Source organism: Apteryx rowi, unplaced genomic scaffold (genome assembly GCF_003343035.1).
Source record: "Apteryx rowi isolate R43461 unplaced genomic scaffold, aptRow1 scaffold_73, whole genome shotgun sequence".
NCBI lineage: Eukaryota > Metazoa > Chordata > Aves > Apterygiformes > Apterygidae > Apteryx > Apteryx rowi.
The window spans coordinates 2,493,762-2,507,215 of record NW_020451016.1 but is presented as its reverse complement, the minus strand read 5'-3'; the positions used below and the strand labels follow the sequence as shown (position 1 = coordinate 2,507,215).

Below are 13,454 nucleotides of genomic sequence, written 5' to 3'. Positions count from 1 at the left end.
CCAGATTTCCAGGATAAGAGGGGAGGTGCATTTTGTGCATTTTAGCAAAACTGAAAGATGAAGCTCTCCAAAAGCAGTATTGATGACATAAATGAGCTTTACTTTCTTTCTTTCTTTCTTTCTTTTTTTTTAAACAGCAGACCGCAAAAGCTTTTGCACTATCCATAGTACAGGATATTTAAAAAGCTGGCCACCAACAAAAATGGGACTAGATGAAGATAATGAACCAGATAATGAGGGTTGTAATTTAAGTTGTCTTGTTGCAATTGGACGGCTGCATCCCCATGTAGTACCACAACCAGTGAATGGTGAAATCAGGGTGAAACCTACAGAATATGTTTCTCGACATGCAATAGATGGGAAATTTGTTTTTGTAGATCAGAGGTAAGAGTATTTGTAATAACTTCTGCAATAAGTCACTGTCCAACACTGATTTACTGACAGCATAATATATACTTAAAGTAGCGCAAATACTATTCAAAAAAGAAATGTCTGTTCTTTTCAACTTTTTAGTAAATGTTGTCTACAAGTTTTTCTGCTTTTTTCCCCCAATACTCTATTTTGTTGTTTTCCAGCTGTTGTCTACGTACCTTGAAGGATGTATACTACTTAGAAGGGCTCTTTGAAAGGGAATTTTTTAAGTGAGCCTCATCCGTAGGCTTAAGTTTCGTATCCTGGGATCCATGCTTCCACTGGAGAATATTTGGGCACCTGTAAAAGTTGAAAACCATTAATTTATTTCTATGTTGCAGTTTTTTTGTTCATATAAACTTGCACTGTTCATTTGTCATTTGTCTAAGGGAATCTAGAAAAGAGACACTTCTCTGATTTTCTGTGACCCTAATGTTTTGCCATTATGGAGTGCATAGTCCCTGGAGAAGAACTTGCAGGAAAAGAAAAGATGTAGGCATTAATTAGCATAGAGAAACTTCTGGAGAATAATTAGGCATTAATGTTGTACTTGATTTTTCTTGAGCATTTAAAGACTTCATAACTGAACCAATTCCTTATGTTTGCAGTTAAATTAAAAATAATTGGCATATCTCTGGCTTCCTCTAATAATATACTATATACTTGATGAGGAAAATGGCATGTATTAGCCCTCAGTGTAAAATTATGCTTTCACAAGTAAACTCCATACTAATTTAGCAGCAGTGGAAGAGGGGTGTTATATGCAGAATGCCGTAAAGTGCATCCGTGAGCTGGAAACACATGAGCTACTTTTCATCAGTTGTTATGAGGTGATTACCTGTGCTCATGTTTCTGTTGTGCAGGGAAGGTGATTAGTTGGTTTAATTTATCCATTTGTGCAAGGGGGCACATTGCATTACTATTGAATGAGAGTGTGTGTAGCAGCTATTCCACAGTAACTGTCTGCAAAGTAACTGGGATTTCCTGGGTCCGTGCTCCAAAGTGTAGTGTTCAGTTCACTGGAAGAAATGATCTTGAAAGTTGTCTATGACCTGGCTCACATCCAGTAAAAGTGTTAAGCACATATCTAATATTTTTTATTAAAGCATGACAAGAGTGCTCTTCAAGGTGTCTTCTGATAAATTGTCTCAGCAGGGGATGTATAAAAATACTTCATTACTCACTGAATTGTGTGCATGTATTGACTACAAGTCTAGACTATAAACAAGGGCTTGTAGTGGGATTGTGAACAGCTAGGACGCAAGAGGCCATGTAGGCCATTTTCAGATTTACAATGAAGTGCTACACTATTCTTCGAGTGTGATTGCTTATCCTGTGGTTTTTTTGATGGTTTTAAAGGAAGATACCACAGTTTTTTCAGGCAAGTTGTTTCAGGGAACCACTAACCTCTACCATTGAAAGGCATTCCTAGTAACAGATAAGCTAAATCTGAATCTTCTCTGCTGCAGTTTAAACCCGTTACGACTTGGTGAACAGATGGAGTCTCTTCTTTGTGCTGTGCATCTTTCAGATAGGAAGCATGATTGCAATGAAATAAATCTGTTTGGGGGGGGGGGGGGTTAAGCTAAATCTTTCCTCAGATGGTGGTTTCTGGCCATTCTTGTAGCTGTTGTCTGGAGTGCCTGCTTCATCCACACCCTTCTTGAACTTTGGTTCTGAAGTTTCCAGGGCTGAGTAGCAGGTTTGTTCTGTGCATCTCATAGGGTGTGCTCCGATAGATACATACTAGTGTGGTGTTCTGCTGTCAGTGACTGAACAAAACTGCCTTATGGTATATTATATTCAATCTCCTTCTGTTGAACTATTTCCTAATTGTTCATCATTCTTTCCAGCAGTGTATTACTTGGCACTTGTCCTTCTTGAATTTCATCCTTTTTTTACATCTTTCTTTTTTTTCTTTAGCTTGCTTCTCCACTTTACAAGATCACTTTGAATTCTGAAGCTATGTGTGATGTTGTCTGCATATTTAATAAACTTAATTTTACTCTCAAATTCACCATCCAGAGTCATTAAAAGTACTGAATGAAGTAAGAAATGGGGTGATTCTTTTTAAAACTCTGTTCAGTGTAGCCTGCCATTTTTACAGTGAATAGTTAAGAAATTATTCTCTGACTGTGGTGGCCCAGCTAGTTAGTACGTGTAGTATCTATAGCAGCTTGGTTTCCTTCCTTGCTTAGTATAATACATTGTAAAACAATGTCAAACTTTGAATTCATTAGGTCTTTTGACATCTGTCATAGTTTGTTACATCATCCACATTCCACAAGACCTGTTTGTCCTTCTGTGAAAGTAAATTAAAAAGGTTTAGCAAGCTGCTTACTGATGCCCATACTGGTTGTTAATCATATATGCCAGGCCTTCAACCCCCACCCCAGTGCCGTTAAGAGGCTTTGCTATTTCAGTTCTTGGAAAAATACTGGAATAAAGTTTAGTCTGTTCCAAGCTCTTCCTTTTTAATGATAGACTCTACATTTTGCTGCTCTTTGGTTTTCCACAGGCTCTCAGGTGTAACTCACCAAAGCAGTCTTACAGCTGTCAGTAGTTTAAGTGTCCTGGGATAAAGTTCACCAGACAAAAGCCAGTCTGAAAATTTCTCTCATGTGAATACTTTGTAATGTTTTCTTCTCTGAGGCTGAAGTCTTAGAGTTTTTTGTCAGTGAGGACTAATGATGTAAGCCACCTGATTAGTACTAAAGGCTTTTAAGGGGAAAAATAAAAAAATACCCTGCATTAAAAATCTCTCTTTTTTTTTGTCAGTTGTATCTCTTTTTTTGTCCCTCTATGTTCTTATTGTTATTCTTACTCTCACTTTTTAATATGAAATAGTTTCTACATTTTATAATATTTCCTTTGGGCTTTTTTTGAGATTGCAGAAGAGGTGATGATCTAGCTGAGTTGGTTCCTTATTACCCTTCCTATTTCATTTGCATTGGACTAGTTTGGAATTGTGACTTTTATACTGATTTCTTCAAGAAACCATCATTTCTCCTTAAGCGAATTTTCTTCTAAGAGACATACAAAATGAAAGTTTACTGCAGGTCATTGGTTTTGTTTGCTGTCCATTCTTCCACTGAGCTAGAGGGTCTCAAACTCTTACCCCTGAGTCATTCAGCCATGTTACTTTCTATCCTGATGTTCTCAAGCAGTTTGCCTAGAGCTTCTGCAGATTTGATTTTGTCCTTCATCCTCTAGTTTTATCTATCTCCTAAATAAAATTGTGTGCATTTCAAGGCATTCCTGGATGTTAATCCTGCTTTGTTGCATTCTCAAATGGTTCCTCCTTTACCAGCAAGTACTGATTTTGCCAGGTGATGGCTGTGCTGCATGCACCACGGTAGCCATCATGAATTGTCCCTCCCCGGATACCTTCAACAAGTCTGTCTTATCCCATGGTCTGGGGGCTGGTGGCAAGCAGACACATCCATAATGTGCAAGGTGACACCAATTCCTATGTCCCTCTTGCCTATCTGTTATTTTTCATGTTTGTATTCTGGTTAGATGAGTTATCCTACTAAATTTGATACAGCTTCTAAATCATAAACAACAGAAGAAACACATCTTGTTTTCCTGTTTTAACGTACAGATCTCCAGGACGTTTAGCCCACCGGCCCATTGTAACTTCTTCCTTGTCAAGAATGGCCCTTTTGCCTTGTGTTGGACCACTGTCTAGCCTATTGTCACTTATCTGCAGTGTTGCTTCACTTTTCCTCTTGAACTTAGTTTAAGGCCTGGGTTACCAAGTTGATGTACAAAGAAGTCTTTTTTCCTAGTTTCTTGAGATGTATTCCATCTTTGCCAACATCTCCTTGAACACTACCTGAGAGTCAGATCAAGAACCCATGTGTCTTTTCCATGTTGCAGATCTCAGGTGTGTTTGGTTCTAAAGTTTTCTGATGAGGAAGCAAATGATTTGGCTTTGTGGCTGTTCTGATGAAATGAAAAGTTGTTCTATTTGCTTTGTGTTCCTGTCTGATTCAAAATAAAGATATACATTAGGTCTCTTAGTGCTTCTTTAGGAAAATTCTGTTTGTTAACCTTTCTTTTTTATGGGTTTGGGTGTTTTTTTGGTTTTTTTTTTGGGGGGGGGGGCAGTTCTACTCTTAAGTCTTGCAACTGGGAGAAAATGCTCCTGAAACACTAGTTATGCTAAAATTGTGCTGCTATTCAACAGCACCATGGGTACACAAAGGAAAACTGCGGCTCTTCAAACCCAAGGTGTCTGCTTATTTTTAATGGCATCATATGCAGAAGGCTTCATATTACCTTGTGGCTGCTACAAAGTAGTTTTAATCAAGTTTAAATTCTCAGAATTACAATATACCTCCAAAGCTATTTAGAAACTCTTACATCCAGTGGTGATAGGTCAAATACACCACTTGAGGGCTGTTGGTGTTATGTGCTTTTATAATTACCTGAGAATTAAAAAGAAAACAGAGTATTCTTAATGAATTTTTTCCTTGTAAGCTAAAATACCTTTCAGCATTACTTGCAGCTTGCCTAACTTCAGTATGAGTTTTAGTAATCTGTCATTAATATTTCAACTTGAAAAACAATTTTTTTTCCCTCCTCCCCAAGGGCAACAGCCATTCTGGCATACTTACCCCAGGAACTTCTAGGTACTTCGTGTTATGAGTATTTTCATCAAGATGATATAGGACATCTTGCAGAATGTCATAGACAAGGTACAATTATTAATAATTCAATAAAGAAATTTTGTAAAAATATTGGGAAAATAGTGTATTAAGAAAGCCATGGAAACTTGAAAGGATTTGGCTGTCTTTCTGTTTGCAAATGCTTCTGTTCAGAACATTGTTCATCATGAGCTGAATGATATGATTATGTTAGACTTCCATGGATTTTTAATGAATATTTGATCTTTGGTTATGGAGGGGAAAAAAGCTGCAGAAATAGCATTTTTCTCCAGAGGTGAGGGGAGGAATAAGCTGAATTGAGTTTTCCCTGACAAGGATTCTGCTTGTGTAGTTATTGTGCCTGTTTGAAACAAGGTTACTCACTTTCTATCTGTCTATAGTTTTGCAGACAAGAGAAAAAATTACAACCAACTGCTACAAGTTTAAAATAAAAGATGGGTCTTTTATTACACTGAGGAGTCGCTGGTTCAGTTTCATGAACCCTTGGACCAAAGAAGTAGAATACATTGTCTCAACAAATACAGTTGTTTCGTAAGTATTTTTCCCTTAACAAATGCATGTAAATGCTGATTGTTTTGCCCTGCCTTAAGCTAAGATTTGACATAAATATGTGCACATCTTCCCGAAGACAGTAAGTATTCTACAGATAGCAGCCAGAATTGCATACTGTGGGGAGGGGAATTAGTTGACTTATGAATTGTAATATAGGCTGGATGGTGCTTATTAAAGTCTTCAAACATATAAATATTTTCTTTCTTTGGGAAAACCTGGGGTTACAGTCCTTGTAGAGATGTATGGGAGATGCATTATTTTTCCTTGAGGATTCTGTACAGGTGCAGTGACTTCACAACAGCATAACTGCTGTAGAGGAATTCATCTCATGAGAGAAGCAATTTGGGTTTTGCATTGCACGTTTTGAGTTGTAACGTGATGTTTTATTTCTGTTGTTTATCTAGCCTTAATGTCAGTCACAGTGCTTCTTTCACAGAGGTGATAGTGATTCATAAACTACTTAAACCCTGAAGCATTCTGCTCTGTCACAATGGCAGAGAGACTGTTTTGTAGGGTTCTTAATCACTGATTCTTTTAATTCTTGAAATTCACAGCACCAATGTACTTGACAGTGGGGACACAGCCTTTCCACAGCTTGCAGCTTCTCCACATAGTATGGACAGTGTTCTCCAGGCTGGAGAAGGTAACTACTGTACTGTGAGGAAATTATTAGCAGCCTTGCCTTGTTACCAGCTAATCCTGAATGCATAAATTTGCTGCATTTTTCCATTGTGAATTTGTTAAAATCTAAGGAAAAAATATGTTTTAGGACACACAAATGCTAAAGCAGTTCTTGCCCCGATGAACCTAAATCAGCTTTGAATGCAAAATRGTCAGAGAGAGAATGTGAATGAGTCAGACAGAGGAAATAATTATGAACAAGGTTGGAGGAGTGAGTTAGAGGAGAAATGTTTGCCTTCATGGAGGAGTCTATTTGTYATATATGCATAACAAACGTCGTCCCAGAGCAACTTCAAGTTCTGTTGTCAGTGCAGATGTACACTCAGGGTGGATAGATCATAAACATAGTTTGGCTGTTCGCCTTATCACTCCCCCTTTATTTGACTTACTTTTTGTCAAGACATGAAGACTGAAATCCAGTAGTTACCACGGGCTTGTTATGGCTTCTGCAGATCACTGAAACATCTTTTATAACTGATGGAGTGTAGCATAATATGGAGCAGAGCTTGATTTAATAATGAAGTGTTACTGGAGCAGGGTAGAAGTGAGGAGGAGTAGGCGGATGCAGTGATAGGCTATGAATGAAGGATTGAGGAGAAGGGATGTTATTAGCACTGAGATTCTTTCCAAAAAGTTGGGAGCCATTGCTTTTAGAGACCCTATTTACTTTACTAGATGTTAGTTTTATCAACTCTGCCTTTACAGGATATTGTGCATGTCTGGAATTATCTCATAAATTGTATACAGTATGCTTAGCAGATCAGTGCAAAAGCTGGGCTTTTCAGCTATCTCTGTTCTGAAAAATGAGGTTCAGTAAGTGAAACTATGAAGGAGGGAGGATGGCAAAGCATGGACAGTTGGCAGTGTGGTAGGAAGAAAAGCTGAGATATAGGTATGGTGATTAGTAATTGAATGTAGAATTACAGAAATGAAGTCGTGTCTGGGGCTTTCACGAATGAAGAAATATAGAACAAACTGTTCTAAAATGGGATGAGCTTATTCATGCTACAGCATAGCCTTTGAAAAGAAATCAGCCATGTGTAATATTGTCATACTGATAGTTCTTGTTCCCAGAAAAGAAAGAGTGAAGTTTAATTTCAAGTGGTTTTGGCTCAGCTAAGGATTTGATGATCTTCTAGGAGGTGCTGAGCTATCTCACCTCCTGATGGATTTGAGCCATAAAGATTGCAAGGGTTATTATTGTTAAATATGAATTTCTAAAACAAGACAAATGTTCACTATGTATAATCAATGCTACGAGGCTTCCTTGCCCTTTCAGTAGGCGATCCCTTCTTTGTTGTGCCTTGGAATATATTGAGCTCCTTCCAGACAACCTGAAGCACTGTGCAAGTGCCAAATCACATTAAAATAACAGTGAACTTCTAAAGGTTCAGAGCTCACTTTTTCTTTACTTCTGAGATATTTGCAGTAACCTGCAGGGGTTTGATTTATGTTCATCAGGTAACTTGAGTTTATTCCATATTGACTGTGTCTGTGCTGGTAAGTTCTTCGCAAAGAACAAGTGTGTCTGGAGATGAGCCTATTCAGCCACATATTAAAGCAGGTCTAGTAAGCTGTTCTCTACTAAATTTGGGCAAGAGATACTACCAGATGCTTGAAAGAGCCAGATTCTGAAAAGAGTCAGAATATGTTTACCCGAGTCAGAGTATGTATACCTAGTGGCATAGATGTATGTCTAAGAGGTATAGCATAGCCTGGCCCACTGCAAGATGGAGCAGTCCATATATTTGAAGATACTCACCAGTCAGTGGAATTGTATATATTTACAATTCATTTAGTTTTGAGAAGCTGGGGGACCCTTTCATGCTTAAATGCAAGCGCTTTTTTGGAAAAGGGCCGTAAGCTTTTATCTGACCTTAAGATATCTACTTGTTTCAGGTGGCCCCAAAAGGACCCATCCTACTGTCCCTGGAATTCCAGGTGGAACAAGAGCTGGGGCAGGTAAAATAGGGAGGATGATTGCTGAAGAAATCATGGAGATTCACAGGTGAGAGAAAATGGTATAAAGTTAAAGCAAAATCAGTGGCTTTTTTTTTTTAAAGGAAATTAAGGAAGTCTTTCTTCAAGCTGAAGGTGGAATTATGCAATTGTATTTTATAAGTAGACAGCTACAGGTATCTATACTGAATGTCTGAGGCACAGTGAAAGCATGAAAAAGTTACAGCCTTCCAGTTTTCTACTCTAAAAGGACTAATACTGAAACTTTTTTTTATGGTGATAATTATCTATTTACCAGAAACAGAAAATAAAAAGAGCAACTAACTAAAACCAAATTCCTTTCCATGCTTTTCTTTTCCCATGACTTAAGGGTATAAGTGGAACAACCTCTGAATGCCAAAACTATTGACAATTGCCAAATGTTTGCTTTCCTGTGATCCAGTTTGCTTTGCTTTTAGAGTTTTTAGAATGTAAGTCCAACTTGAGGAGTATTCACACAGCTTATTGACCAAGGATACAATGATTAAGCTAGCTCTGTCTTCCCAGAGGCAGTCTGTCTGGAAACAGCTCTAGTTTAAACACAGTGTGATGTGGTACCCTGCAGTAAGGGTCTGTAGTAACAGCTAGGTGGTTCTCAAAACAGCTGTGTCGCATCTTTCTGTGTGAGCAGCTACTTTCAGGAGGTGTCACTATTAATTTCTACTGACTAAGGATCCCCCTTTCTTCATAAGTTTCCTCTTGGGAACTGTTCCCTGCCCATAAAAGCAGTCCCATCTAGCAAATGTTCAGTGGTATTAACAGTCCTGAACTGCAGTTCAGGAAAAACTTCAGACCCATCTCTCATAGTTTTGTTTCTGCTGCAGGCCAGAGACTACTTATATACTTAGGCAAAAAAAACAGTAAACCTATCACAATAAGGACTGACATTTTTCCTGTCTGTAAACATACTTTTAAGCAACAGGCAGGTTGAACCAAGACTTTAAAACTTCCCATCACTTTTAGTAGCTGTAAAACTCTTAATTAGCTGCAGTGAATGGAGTAGTATAGTTTTCCCCCCCCCCCCATACTTTCCTTTCATTTGAAGACCCTGGGTTAGTTCCAGTCCTCTTTCAGCAGCTGTTACTATTTTCCAAGGCTGCCTTCTGTTCAGCTTTCCCAGGGGAACTCTGCCAAGGATAAGATTCCCATTTCCATTACTGTTCTCTGTAACTATCCCTCCTCCATTTAGTCTGGAGATTTGTTGATTCTACAGTTAATACATTATTCATTATTAAAAGATTGGTATTTGATCAAGCTGAGGAAAATGAAAGTGAAAAATGCTGCTTTGAGGGTTTTTTAATATAAGTTAATTAAATCACGTCTAGCGTATTTCTGTAGCAGTAGCTCACTGAAGGAGTCTAGGTTAGTATGGCTGATGCAGGCCAAATTCTTAGCCGGTAAAAATTGAATCAGTACCCCAAAACTGAGATTAACTTTTTGGTTAAAAAATACCCAGGATCTGTTCCTTGCAGATGCTCTGTGAAGGCTGCACAGCAACAAATAAAGGTGGGAGGAGGTAGAGCTTGCAGACTGAGCAAGCTGGACAATGCACACACAAACTGTTATTGTTAATCTAGCTGCAAATTAAAATGATCTGGCTGCAATTTAAAATGTTGCTGCTGCTAACTTGTGTATCAGTGAAAGGGTGATGAAACTACAGCAGTGAATTCCATGCTTTTAAACACCTTATGCCACCTGATACTAAGGTCAGCATTTGAAACTCCAAGTCTCTGGCACTTGAGTCCAATCAATCACTAGCAAAATCATTCCCTATTTTGTCCATGACAGGATAAGAGGATCATCGCCTTCTAGCTGTGGTTCAAGTCCACTGAATATTACCAGCACACCACCACCTGATACATCATCCCCAGGAGGCAAGAAGGTAAGAACAAGCTTTACAAACAGACTTGCAACAGTAGTGGTAAGCAGTGTGAGATAAAGCTTATAAAATTACATGTGGTGTTGAACTCTGCATGGCTGAAGGAGTCTGTGACAGCAMATCACAACATTCTGGTAGCCCAAATCCCTTTATAGCAGTCCGTACAGTGCAGAAACCAGTAGTTCTTAAACACTGACAGCTTTTGAAATCTGCCCACTCCTAGGTTTTCCCCAATTTTATTTTTTAACTGAGCTGCAAGTAAGTAGCTCACCTCATGTCTCCTGATCCTCCAAAAACTCTTTCCCACCACATACTGGTGAACATTGGAATTGCTATTGTTTGAGCACTCACCGTACTCACATTAAGTCTAATGAATTACAATGGCTTTACCATACTGCTGCAGCAGAAAATGTGACAATTAGGTGCTTCACTGTGCACTGACAGTTTATTTTTTAAATCAGTACTATGTACCATGCCTTGTCCTAAGACTGCTTGAGCAGCATTCATATAGTGTTATCAACACTTTAAAAGCACCTAGTATTAGTGTTCAAGTGGTTAAGTGATCTAGCAAATTGCTGCTTATAGTTGTCATATTCAAGGCAAAAAGAGCATTTACCCAAATTCTTATTTTGTGCATTCAAACCCTGCTACAGACTTGCTTTTTTCCCCAGAAACTAACATGGCTATAGATAAGAATTGTTTCATTGGAACATATCATTTACACTAAATATTTTCTTCTATTGGTGGCTTACTTTGTACTTGAAGTAGAACTTGAACTTGTAATAAGTTAAGAGTTGTAATTCTAGGAATAGTCATTTGTGCTCCATCTGCCCTACAATAATTCAGCACCTGCATATATTAAGGGCTACTGTTAACATAGCAGAATTAAGGAAAATGCACATGGTGAGTTGGGTATGTCTAATACGGTGCCCCCTCAATATTCATCCTTATTTAGAAAGCAAACTTGAAAAGCCTTCTACATAGGGACCGTGTAAGTTGTAGCTCAAGTTCCAACTGATGCTGCCTTCAAAGGGAGCTCAGAAGTACTTACCCTATGCTTTCCAGCATACACGCATCTGAGTGATTAAGACTATGGTTCAAATTCAGCTATTTCCTTGCTGCTTAAGAATCTCAGAGATTCTGGAATTTCTGCTTATTGTCCCTGCTATGTTCTTTATACAATCATGTGCTTTGGTGTATGCACTGCCACTGTGCTGCTCTGTACCAAAAACAGTTAGACGTAGCATCCAGGAGCAGTGCTCAGCTCATGTAGTCTTTTTCAGTTTTAGGAGTATGATCCCCTCCTATGTGAAGGAGCTCAGTTGACAGTCCTTTACATGCACCATATCTGTAAATTCACATGTTCTCTAGTTAGCTCTAACTACTATCACTTGCAGGTGGATGAGTTAGATTTCTGCATCATCTTTATGAGCACTTTCTAGTATTTTTTCAGAAATTACTTTTAGAAGTTTAGCATGTAGTGCTGACTTTGTATCACCACTGCAAAGGAAGGGATCTGCTATCAATCTGGCATCTGCTTAATGGGCATAATAGAGAGGAAGTAGATCTTAATTTACAACTAGTCTCATTAACTAGACTTTAGATGCTGGGTTTTTTCAGGAAGTCCATCCTCACTGTATTAAAAGGTATCCTGGTATGAGACAATATCTTAAACTGTCATATGACATGTTGCTTTATAGCTTCTGTTTTCTCTTTTAAGATCTTGAATGGCGGCACTTCAGACATTCCTTCAGCTGGGTTACTGTCTGGGCAAATCCAAGATAACTCTGGTTACCCATATTCTGACAACTCCTCTATTCTTGGTAAGCAAGGACATACAATAACTTACCTTGATATCAACTAAACACATGACGACTGTACAGATGACTAACAAGATGATTGCTTTTAGCAGTAGCTTGCTTTTACCATCTGTAGCATTTAGCTGAACAATAAAGCTCATAACTAACTTACCACTTTAAGTTTGCCTAAAAGAGTGGCTACAAGAGTAGCCTGACAATCTGTCTAGGTTGCTTTATATTGTCATTTTAAAAAAAATAGTGGTTGTAAGCCTGTTTTGTCTTGCTGAATAGGTGTGAATTAGGTGAACTCCTCACCTACTTCTTGTGAATGCTTTTAAGTAGCTATAGCCAATAAGAAAGGCTAAATTGACTCCTAGGCATTAATCTAGATTATTCTTGTAGTAGAGCACATCATAAGACAGTCCATATCAGGTATACTGGTCACTTCTGAGAAGTGACCTAACCTTTGTACTCTTAACTCCCAGGTATCAACAGTATCCCTGAAACTGTGGCAACCTGGCTCTCAGACATGCTAATACTCACAGAATAGTTCAGCCTGTTCAGCTGTTCTACTTCAAGTCATATGGCATGTGATCATTGCAAATAAGTCATGAAACAAATCTGGACTTGTGATGACTTACTGTATTTATGCTTACAGGGGAAAACTCTCATATAGGCATTGATATGATTGACAACGATCAAGGATCAAGCAGCCCTAGCAATGATGAAGCAGCAATGGCCGTAATAATGAGCCTTCTTGAAGCAGATGCAGGTCTTGGTGGCCCTGTGGATTTCAGTGATTTGCCATGGCCCTTGTAAATGATGCACCTTGCTTCAACATCCAAATATCAAAGTGCATTTATTGGTGGAGTTCTGCAGTCTGTGAAACTTGTTGGCTGGAGAAGCTTTTATGTATGAATTTCATAAAAGCCATATCAGAATGCCACTCATCCTACCATGTGTAACTTCAGACAACATGGAATAACCCGCTACAGTGTTTGTGTGGATTTGGTTAGCTGTGTATAGTTTGCATTACTTGTATATTTTGGATTCTGTTGTTTGAATTTTTTTAAAATCACTGTGCAACTCACTGGCATCAGTGGTAGCTTTTATATGCAAATGACCATTTCAGATGTATGGTGTGTTTTTACACTGCAAAACAGTCCCCATGTGGATATTTCTTATACTAATTGTACCATAAAGCTGTTTATTCTTTCTTGTAAGAATCCTTTACTATAAATATTGTTAAAGTGTAATGTATTAGACAGTTAAATATTTTTAAAATAAATGTTTCCCTTGTTCTAAAATGGAGCATTTACTTTGATAAATAAATTTGATAAAACCCTGTGAAGGTGCATGCTAGAAGTAGTTGCCTATTTATCATTTTTCTTTCTTTGGGGGGAAAAGGGCAGAAAACAATGCCTCACATACACTTGCAGTATTTTGTCATTACAATGTATT

At 38.2% G+C, this 13,454-nt stretch overlaps 1 protein-coding gene across 12 annotated transcripts in view; it reads left to right on the top strand.

The window, feature by feature from the left end:
- Positions 1-13,358, top strand: part of ARNTL (aryl hydrocarbon receptor nuclear translocator like) — a 54,826-nt gene extending 41,468 nt beyond the window's left edge. For 9 of the 12 annotated variants that reach the window (XM_026087762.1, XM_026087759.1, XM_026087763.1 and 6 more), the window contains 8 exons: positions 138-384; positions 5,008-5,114; positions 5,465-5,615; positions 6,191-6,279; positions 8,217-8,325; positions 10,104-10,197; positions 11,915-12,017; positions 12,652-13,358. In XM_026087762.1, the coding sequence (XP_025943547.1) occupies positions 138-384; positions 5,008-5,114; positions 5,465-5,615; positions 6,191-6,279; positions 8,217-8,325; positions 10,104-10,197; positions 11,915-12,017; positions 12,652-12,812 (1,061 nt within the window). In that variant the 3' untranslated portion in view covers positions 12,813-13,358. The remainder of the gene's footprint in view (positions 1-137; positions 385-5,007; positions 5,115-5,464; positions 5,616-6,190; positions 6,280-8,216; positions 8,326-10,103; positions 10,198-11,914; positions 12,018-12,651) is intronic. The other 3 variants (XM_026087768.1, XM_026087766.1, XM_026087764.1) reach the window with 1 other exon arrangement.
- Positions 13,359-13,454: the final 96 nt, after the last annotated feature.